General features: G+C 46.1%; 1 protein-coding gene across 1 annotated transcript; it reads left to right on the forward strand.

The window, feature by feature from the left end:
• Nucleotides 1–467: 467 nt before the first annotated feature.
• Nucleotides 468–8,993, forward strand: LMO2 (LIM domain only 2). The gene is made up of 4 exons (XM_082485676.1): nt 468–1,080; nt 1,186–1,363; nt 5,028–5,243; nt 7,989–8,993. Exons 1-4 carry the CDS (start codon nt 1,074–1,076, stop codon nt 8,206–8,208), a joined length of 621 nt encoding a protein of 206 aa, XP_082341802.1. The 5' UTR covers nt 468–1,073; the 3' UTR covers nt 8,209–8,993.
• Nucleotides 8,994–10,202: the final 1,209 nt, after the last annotated feature.

A 10,202-nucleotide genomic window follows, 5' to 3' on the forward strand; every position in this document is an offset into this window, starting at 1 on the left:
TCCAGCAACAGCCAGTATCTAATGCCACAGAGACTGGGAAATGCTCGAATTGCCGTAACAGTTTTCACTCCGGCGCTGTGAATTGGTCCTTTCTGGGATGTGCTGTGCTGATGGAGAGGAGGAAGGGCGGGAGGGGAAACAGATCTTCAGGCAAGACTTTCCCATCTTTAGCTTCTCTGTGATTAATTACAGATCGATACTTCGTACTCTCCGGCTTTTATAGCTCATTAACATCAAACGGTGTCAAGATATAAATTTGTTATATGGCTTGCCAAGAACTAGGGGCTGTCTGGAAGCAGGCACCCGTAAACGTTCACTGGGGGATACAAATGAGACTCGATTTAGTTGACCAATTTGAATGCTAGGTAGAAAAATAATACTTCGGTTCTTTGCCTGTGGATCTCGAGGGACCGTACAAAAACGTGTGGGCATGTGCAGATGTGTGTAAGAGGAGAGGGAGAGGGGAGAGACGGTGACTGTCGCTTTGGTCCTGTGTGCGGCTGAGAAGAACCGGTGATACGGAACCAGGCGCCTATTTTTTTTTTTTTTCCAGCCCTTGGGATCATTTTCAGGTTGTCTGCCTACCTGACCTCCCCCAGCCCGCCGAGAAAGTGTCATTAAATGTAATGCGAAAACGCCCCGTCAGCTCCCAGCCCCGGCCCGGGGGAGCGCCGGCTCTGTCCCTTTAAGAACCCCAACGAGTCGTGATGCTGCTGTTTGTGTCGCTAAACCCCCGGGAGTCCAGTTAAAGCAACGGGCGGCTGTCTCTTTAAGCGTGATTTCCTTCTATTGTATTTGAATCGTGATCAGGAAAAAGGAAATGAAACCGGAGCCGCGGGGCTGAGCCGCGCAGTCACCGACCATCACCCCAAGAGCGATGCGGCGCTCCCCGTCCCCGCCGTCCCCGCCGCGCTCCGCAGCGCTGCCCGGGCAGAGAGCCTGAGCCGAACCCCGGCGAGCTGCGGGGCTTGGGAGGGGGGGTAACGGTGGCAACCGAGGCAACCGCTTCCCAGCCGCCGTTACCGGAGCCGGCGGGGCCGCGGCGGGCGGCGCGGCGGGGGAGCGCGGCGGGGATGGGAGGTGAGCGCCCTGCGGGGCCGGAGCCCGGCGGGGAGAGCGGCAGCCCCAGCCCCTATTTCTCCCCTCTCTCTCTCTCTCGCTCTCTGTGTGTCTTTGGTGTTGCAGGAGGAAATCCTGTGAATGTCATTGGGGGGCGGAGGGGGAACTCAGCTGGTGAGAAGGCGGCGAGAGCAGAGAGCCTTTGCGGGGGCGGCGGGGGCAGATCCCACCACCGGCACGCTACAAAGGAACAATCCCTCCCAATGTCATCGGCCATCGAGAGGAAAAGCCTCGATCCTTCCGAGTAAGTGGCCTTCTTTTCCTTCCCGGCTCCCTCCCACCACCCCCCCTTCTCTCCCCGGGAGCCCTTCGGTGGCCACTCATCCCCCCCCCCGCCCCCCCTCACCGCAGCCACTTGGCCACCGGCATTGTGTGCCCGGTAGCCCCCTTCCCGGTTCGGCAGCAGCCCCCGCAGCTCCTTTCCCCCCCCCCCTTCCACCACCACCACCGGAGCCACCAGCCGCGCCGCACCGGGGGCAGCGGGCACCGAGCACCGGCGGGGCGGGGGGACGACGCCGACGCCAGGGGGGCTGTTGGTGGGGTGCAGGTTGATGAGAGCTCCCCAAGTTGTGGGAAAAAGCCGCCTCCGGGGGCAGAGAGGCGGTAGACACCCCCCCACCCCCCCATGGAAAGGGCATTTTCCACCCGCTCATCCCTGTCCGGGGTGCCGGGAACGGTGCAGGGAGAGGCAGAGCATCCCACTTGCCAAATCTGAAGGTGTTTTTATCTTGGTTTGGGGTTGTTTTCTTCAATTTTGAAGGGACCATCTCTACCCCATCTTTGATCTGCCCAACTCGCCGTAGCCCATTATAGCAAAAGGTCAGAGCTGTTATCTGCGGGTGCCCAACTTCCACATTTTCATAATGCAACTTTCTTGTATAAACTGGTTTGGGGAGGGGAGGGCAGGGTGTTCTGCAAAGGGCCTGGAGAAAGACTTGATGGCCGCAATGTAAAAGATGAGAATTTCCCTCCCTGGGTTTCCCACTCAGGGAAGGGACCGCCGGCTCTCGTGTGCTGGTCCAGGCGTTGGGGCTGTGCTCCGCATCCGCCCCCACAGGCATCCCGCCAGCCACAGCCACGGTCACTCAGCATAAAAACAGTCATTTCAGCCCTGTAGATGCTAATAACTGCAGTTATGCTCGTCTGGAATCATGATAAGAGAGAAGGGGGAAAAAAATTATAAAATCTCCATTTTCAGATAACGCTTAAAACATCGCTCTTCATAAACTTGAGTCATTCGTGGTTTGTTTCCTGTGAGATACTAAAAATGCCATCGCATGAAGCCCCGAGCAAACGCATGGGAACTGTTTCTTTTGCGGATTAAATCAATCCATTCCATGCCACATCTGATGTTTTCTATGTTACATTTTCTCTTATTTTATAGTGTTTTTTAAGAAACGATAATCCAAGCTCCGAGGTATATGATGTCCAGGTTTCAACTACAAAGTTTTAGTCATCTTTATTTATTTACCTACCTTGTGTTCTCAGTGACTGAAGTGCTGGCTTAGAAATCTATGGACATCAAAAAGCTAATGCATAAACCAGCAATTCTGTTCTGCGTAAACATCCGCCAGGCTGTTCCGGAGTTTAGGGCTTGCAGAGAGACCTGGCTTGCGATTCCTGAACACCCGTAAGATGAAATATTTTGGGGTACATCTCAAGTTTCAAATAATGGAGAATAAAGGATAATAACGTGCATTTCCTTATATTGGAAGGCGCTCGGGACTTGTCAGAGCGGAGCCCACACGTTAGAAAAGGGAGTACGGGGCCCAAAAGAATAAATTCAGACAAACTAGAGCCTAATCACATACATGATTTTAATGAAAACCCACAGGACGGAGAGCTGGTAGGAGAGGGATGTTATGACACAACTTGCAGGGCACAGCAGTTTAAGCCTAGAAGAGTGAAAACCAGAACAAAATATAATCAGATAATATCTCTGGGCTCAGCTTGCCTAAATAAAAACTGCAGGATCAGTTTCTCAGCACAGTTCTTGACCAGTGGTCGTTTCTCCCTGCTGAAGAAAGTAATTTTTGCCCAGAAAACCGCTGACCCAGTAAATAAGCGGTAGAAATATAATTTCTTCCTGTTGCCTGCTGGAAACTGGGAGCAGCCTGATCCTTCCCCATCAGTGCAGGTCTCCTCTGCCGCCACCAGCCTTAGGGAGGACAAACCAGCGACAGAAACAAAGCGTTGAGGGACTCTGCCCCAGTGAGAACCCAACAAAGTATGAAAAAATTTGGGGCGCCCCTCTGGCAGATATTGAGCACCTTGGTCATCATCCAGCAAAGCGTAAATGTCCAAATATACGCCTTCCTTGCTGCTGGCCACAGGGTTAAAATTAAGCAAGTGCTTACAGGATTGATCCGATAGTTTTTTTATTAACTTCCCTGGGGTTTGGATGAAGCCCTCAGTGGCAGCACCAGGTCACTGCAAACCTTGCAGAACTGAGCTCAGGCGCCTTTCTTTTCATTTTTTGCTGATTTCTTTTTTTTTTTTTTTTTGGCGGAACTTGTAAAATTACACAAAAAGGCAAAGAAGAGAATTCCTTAAGAAAGCAGCTTTAAAGAAAATGATTGATTTATCCCCAGGTATTACCAGAACCATCCTAGATTTCAGAGGTTTTTAAGTAGGGAAAAAATATCGTGCATGAATAGTCAGCGCTAATATCTCTTCATGCAGTGATGTGTAAATCCCAAATAATTGTTTGAGCTATGTTGGCATACACCCATCCCAGGGGATTCATGTCCTTAGCTGAAGGAAAAAAAGAAGTCCTGCAGTACCATCAGGTAAAATTCTGCCGCTGTTTAAAACAGCATCAAAACTTAAACCGGTTGGGCGACAGCCTCATCTGGTGTGTGTATTCATTTCATGCTGGTCAGAGAAATGATATCCTCAGACTTAGTCTTCAAATTTACATTTCCCAAGAGAAAGTTGACTGCACGTAAAATCCCTCAGGTGCTTTTTCTAGTCCTTCAGCCCTCGGTGAGGCAGAAACTCCCTTTGCTTCCGGCAGCATTAAGAGTCAAAGCTTGCAAGCTCAGGTTTACAATAGGGGCCCATAGATTTTGGGGTTCACGTACAGATGCTTTATGGTACTGCTGGGATTCCTCAGTAAGTTATAGGTAAATTCGGAGGTTATCTGTGTTGATTCAGTCACTTGGGGTTGTCTATAGGTAAATTTTAAAAATCGTGTTGGAAAAAAGCTTTTTTTTTTTTTAAATGGAGATGAAAGAATTGTTACATGCTGTGGACAAAAGAGAATTATTTGAAAATGTGAAGAATATAGTAAGAACGCCCGGGACTTTGTGGCTGTTGGCATCTGTCAGTCTGCGCAGACATAACCAGCATTTCTACGAAACGGTGAATCCAGGCAGCTTTTTGCCTGCACTTTCGAGAAAGTGCGGTTTTTCATTATGGAAGAATCATGTTATGGGAAAGGTATTTCTTTTATAAGAACTGCATGGATTGGGACACATGACCGAGCAATTCATGTTCTGTCCAGTAGAAGAAAAATGATGTATCTGCACAAATACCAATGTCCTAGTAAAGTAGTAGATGCCTTTACAGTAGTGAATACACACGGGTGATACAGAGATTGTCATCAGAGATACAGACATGTTTATGCATTATTCTTTGAAAAAAATAGTAGTGAATTTTTGGATGCTCTTATTAACTTCTTAAATTTTAAGCTGTTCTCTTTTTTTATTAATGCAGAAGAAGAGTGAAGTCCTGCTCCTCTTGTGTCAGAAGTGGATAAATCATTCACTCCACTGGGAGAAAAAATAAGGATGTAATCCCTGTTCTAATTTGACCAATCTTGCGTTTTGTTTTTTCTTCTCCTCCTTCTCGCGCGGATGCTTTCAGAGTACATTTCCCTTCTCCAATGATTCTTTGCCTTCCCTCAGGGAGCCGGTGGATGAAGTCCTCCAAATCCCCCCTTCGCTGCTGACATGCGGCGGGTGCCAGCAGAACATCGGGGACCGCTATTTCCTGAAAGCCATCGACCAGTACTGGCACGAGGACTGCCTCAGCTGCGACCTGTGCGGGTGCAGACTCGGAGAAGTGGGGAGACGGTTGTATTACAAACTGGGCAGAAAACTCTGCCGAAGGGACTATCTCAGGTACGCATCCCACTCATTCTACCCTCGCTCCCCTTCTTTCTATCGTTTCAGCTTTGCTTAGTCGTTTAATTAGCACAGCTAGTGAGCAAAGATCCGTAAAGAATTCATTTTTGACTGCTCTTAAACGTAAAGCCTGACAGTGGTCACGGTTGTAACACGGCACCGTCTGCAAGCTCAGGTTTACAATATGGGCTCTTAAATTTTGGGGGTTCATGCACAGATGCTTTATGGTACTGATGGGGTTCCTCGGTAAGTTATAGATAAATCCAGTGGTTATCTGTGTTGATTTGGTCGCTTAGAGTTGTTTATAGGTTAAAACTTAAAAGCCTCGTCAGGAAAAAAAAGCACAATTTTTACTGAAAATGAAAGCATTGCTACGTGTTGTGGACAAAAGAGAATTATTTGAAAATGTGAAGAATGTAGTAAGAACTTCCAGGGTTTTGGGGCTGTTGGCATCCGTCAGTCTGCACAGACATAACCCGATAGCTCCAGGGGAACCACGCAGTGTCAGCGTGGGATGCCGGCAGGTGGAAATTGGGAAAAGGTGATGAATTTCCGCAAGCTCCCCCTGAGCTGACAACGAACCGGTTTCCCCAAACTGTTTTCAGTAGTTCTGTGCTTCTCCAAGCGTGGCCTTGGAGCTGGAAGGTACGTAAAACCAGGTGCCAAGATTGGCGACCGATGGGAGATGATTTAGTTCTCTCATTTAAGAACACGGTATCCAAGGTAACTGAATTCAATTCATTTTCCTGATGCGGTAAGATCAGCTATATTAGAGATGCATGATCCCGGTACACTAGTGGGATCAAGGTACCTGCTTGGGGTCTGGAGTCACTGCCTTTTATACGCGGATCGATCCCTGTCCTTTGCTGCATCGCTGCTAATGTTATCTGGGACGCTTCAAGCAGAAGGATGTGACATGCTGTATGTTTATTGCAAAGCTGCAACCAGTACAGGAAAGTCTGATTGCACTAATTTTTGGATCCAGCGGATTTTTAGCGTGTGTAAGCCTGGTCCTGAATAGACAAGAATTCACCCATTTTGCTGAATCAGATCCTACAAATACACTTGTTACAGGTATTTTCGTTAACATCTCTCTGCCTCTGTGTTTTGCCAAAATTTGTAAGTAGAAGGATTAAATTGAGATTAAGGTGTTTCACAAAAAAAAATATAATAAAGGATCTTTATATTCCTGATTACAATTGAAGTGTTTTGATCTTTGCTGTGCTGGCTGTGTACCGTTTCCTCTAACGGATCCCTAATGGCACGGGAGCTCTGTGGAACAGAATAATGGTATTTGGTATTTTTTCAGCTACCTTACTGAAGTCTAATTTACCTGCCAATGAAAACTAACCCAAAATCTCTGTGGGGTTCCTAATTATGGTGTTCTTGAGCTTTACCCATGGGAATTTTGCTAAGCAGAAACTAAGAACTGAGTTCTGATAATGGGGTCGCTTGTAAATACTCCGCATACGCAACAGTCCAGCAGTGAGCCAGTGTTAGTTACACTTCCCGAATACTTTTCATCTTAAAGTGGAAGCAACAGAAAGAATGGCAATACAATTAATGTATTTTCTTGCACTGAAATTCAACGTTTTTATTTATTTAATAATGCAACATGTAATATCTTCCCTTATTCATGAAAAATTTGGTAGCCTTTGTGTAATCTCAGTATTGCTTTCATTGGACAGCAGTAAACACTGACATCTCCTGGTAGACGAAAGAAATGTCCTTTCCTCTTAAAGATCTCTCTTAATTCAGTGGGCATCCTTTTCCCAGTTCAGAAGATGATATGAAGCAGGCACAACATATGTAAGTGTAGGAGATGGAAAAACTCTTTCCAGAATTCGTATGGAAACTTTGAAGTCAAACTCAATAGGTATATACTTTGAACAAGTAATACATAGCATTTCTCCCCCCACCACTCCCCCTGGCCTTTTTAAGAAAAAAATAATAATATATTTCTGCTTATTTACTAATTAAATGACTCGTAAACTCTGTAGCCAGCAGACTGCATGAAAGGCTGGTGTTCAGCCGTAGCTGAGTCTGTCGCCCTGCTCCAGTGGAACGGCAGTGGATGCTGCGAGGGGAGTACATAGCGCATTCATTAGTGGCTCCTTTTAACAGACAGTGGGCTCAGCGGGGTTTTTCAATGCAGATTAAAGAGCAGTCCACTCCATAAAATTGTTTGGGCTAGCACAGGTATCTAGAAGGTCTTAGCGCGTGTCCTTCTGAAACCCAGTGGGAGTGACTTCAAGGATGTTTGAGCTGGAAAGAATCTCCAATGTGGAGGCAACGACAAGAGACAGGGGAGTCTTAGACCATGGCTTGTGTCAGCTCTTCTCTGTAAACTACAATAGCAACAGTCAAAGAGAGGCAAAATTTATCCATGGAAAGGTAATTCCTATCAATCACAGAAGTGAACATATTAGCATGGCACAACTTGATGCTGTGGTCTGGGGAACCTTCACTCCTCCTGAAGCTGCTCAGCAATTCAGGATAAATTCGCTGATCAGAGAAGTCAATTATATTGAAAATAGGTGAGGACCTTGGACTTTCTACTTCAATTTTTGGTATTGCAAAGTTTAGAGTTCTGCTTGGCAGCTTTCCATGTGACCTCTATCTAACTTGGCGATACTACGGCTAGTGGATCAAGGCGCTGATGTTGTGTTCTTGTTTTGATTTGGTCTTTCCTATCTCCCCAGCAAAGGAACCCTGCTTACTTCTCTGCTGCTGTTGTTTTAGGCTCTTTGGCCAAGACGGCCTCTGCGCCTCCTGCGACAAGCGAATCCGGGCTTACGAGATGACCATGCGGGTGAAGGACAAAGTGTATCACCTTGAATGCTTCAAATGTGCTGCCTGCCAGAAACATTTCTGTGTTGGGGACAGATACCTCCTCATCAACTCGGACATAGTATGTGAACAGGACATCTACGAGTGGACTAAGATAAATGGAATGATCTAGCAAAGACATGCCTCCGCAGTCCATAAAAGACATCTCACGGGCGACACCGATGCATAGCTGCAGTGAGGAGATCGTCACTTGAGCTATGGGCTTTGTCTAAAATGGGGGGAAAATACCACAGAGTCGGCCCTTTGCAGGCAGTGCTGCGTAGAATCTAAACTACATATAGGCGAAGAAGGGAGACCGGAGCAATAGTAGATAGACTGACTTCTGTTAACAAAGGCGTATGGACAATAACTGACACCAGCCACGTAGGCGAGAGTTGGGGAACAAACACAACGTGATAACCAGTTCTCCTAACTGGAAAAAGGGTAGGGACTTGTGTAAAGAGATGTTATGACTTTGTCACCTGCAGACTAGGATTGTGCAATTGAATTTTCTTTTCGTCTTGTTTTAGTTACTGAGTTTAGGCGACAGCTCCTGATGTAGACATGAGGAAGGACACTGGCAGAAAGGGGCCATCGCTCACGTGGTCATTCTATACGGCCTTACGCTTCGGGTAGGAGAGAAAGCGGGAAGAGGGAGGGGGTTATTTTTGCATGGATTTTTTTTTTTCCTTTGAGAATGAGCAGTTCGTCCTCTAGTCCCAAACTCTTCTTTAAAAAAATCCTGCTGAATAGTTGGTTTTGGGCACTGCTGTTTCAAGATGAGATGTTCCACAGATCATTTCTATACGAATATAAAATCTAAAGAATTGTTCAACTATTTTATTAACTTAGATTATATCAATAAAGTATTTGTTGTGTGTAGTAAGACTCTGCAGCTTTAATAAAAATAACAGAAGATTTGAGTGTTGTTATTTCTTTTTTTTTTTTTTTGAGTTGGGCTGCATTTATTGTTTGTATTATTTATTTTATTTTTGGTAGTGGCGTTTCTGCGCTTTGTCTACAGCTGATGCCTCCTGGTTGTGTTTCAAAGCAGCAATGTGAGAACACTGAGGTCTCAGTAAGCGTTGCAGACTTCGTGCTAAGGAGAAATTAGACAGCGTTGTAAGAGAAACGAGATAGTGTTGTGTGACACTGAGGCTCTTTGGTGTTTATGAGGATGTTTTGAGGCTGGTGGCCCACAGAGAAAAACATTTGGGTGTTCCTTCGCAACAAAGATATATTCTATATGATCTCAGAGGAGATCATGTAAGATTAGGGTCTCCTAGACAGGTAGCTCCTCCTGATTTTGCTTTGGATTATTGAATCCAGTATAACATTACTACAGCCAATCAATACTTGCAAGTATTTAGAAAGAATTAAGTTCAGAGCCTTTCCTGCAGGGACTGTTGTCACTTGCTTCTTAAGCAAAAGGAGGTTTCTTAGCATTGCAGTAACCCCAAGAACGTGAGAAGTATGCCTGATCAGGCAAAAGCGGACATTCGGTATCTTACTCCCACAGACACAAGTGGTGGGGGTTCAGGCAAGCAAGAAGTGACCTCCACACGAAGCCTTTCCAGCTTGCAGGAAGGTCCAATGAGCTCTGTGTGAGCTTGCCCCCAGGCCCCTCCGCCTAACACCCACCCACAGACCCATTCTCCGTGAGTTCGCCTACGCCCTTTTTTGACTCTTTGGCCTCCATAAAGTGCCAAAGCAACGATTTTCACAGTTTAATTCTATGCTGTGTTTATTTCAAAACCTGTTGCCTGATAACTTCATTGGTTGACCACCATATTGTGAGGGACAATGAACAGTCATTTCCTATCGCTTTTTTTGGTCACTATTCTTGATTTTAAGGACCTGTATCATATTCCCTTCGACTAATTTTTTTCTGAGATGAATAGCCAAGTTCCTTCTTGCATGAACGCTGTTTCATGCCTCTGGTAATCTCCGCTTCTCATCTCTGTATGTTTCCTGGTTCTACGTTACCATCTTCAAGACTGTCACTAGAACTGCACGCTGTGTTCAAACGTACTAAAAACCTAAAGCTTATTATAACTTATAGCTTTATTGGGGGTTGGAACTCGATGATCTTCAAGGTCCCTTCCGACCTAAAACCATTCTCTGATT

The sequence above is a fragment of the Vanellus vanellus genome (assembly GCF_965231255.1).
Source record: "Vanellus vanellus genome assembly, chromosome: 6".
Lineage (NCBI taxonomy): Eukaryota > Metazoa > Chordata > Aves > Charadriiformes > Charadriidae > Vanellus > Vanellus vanellus.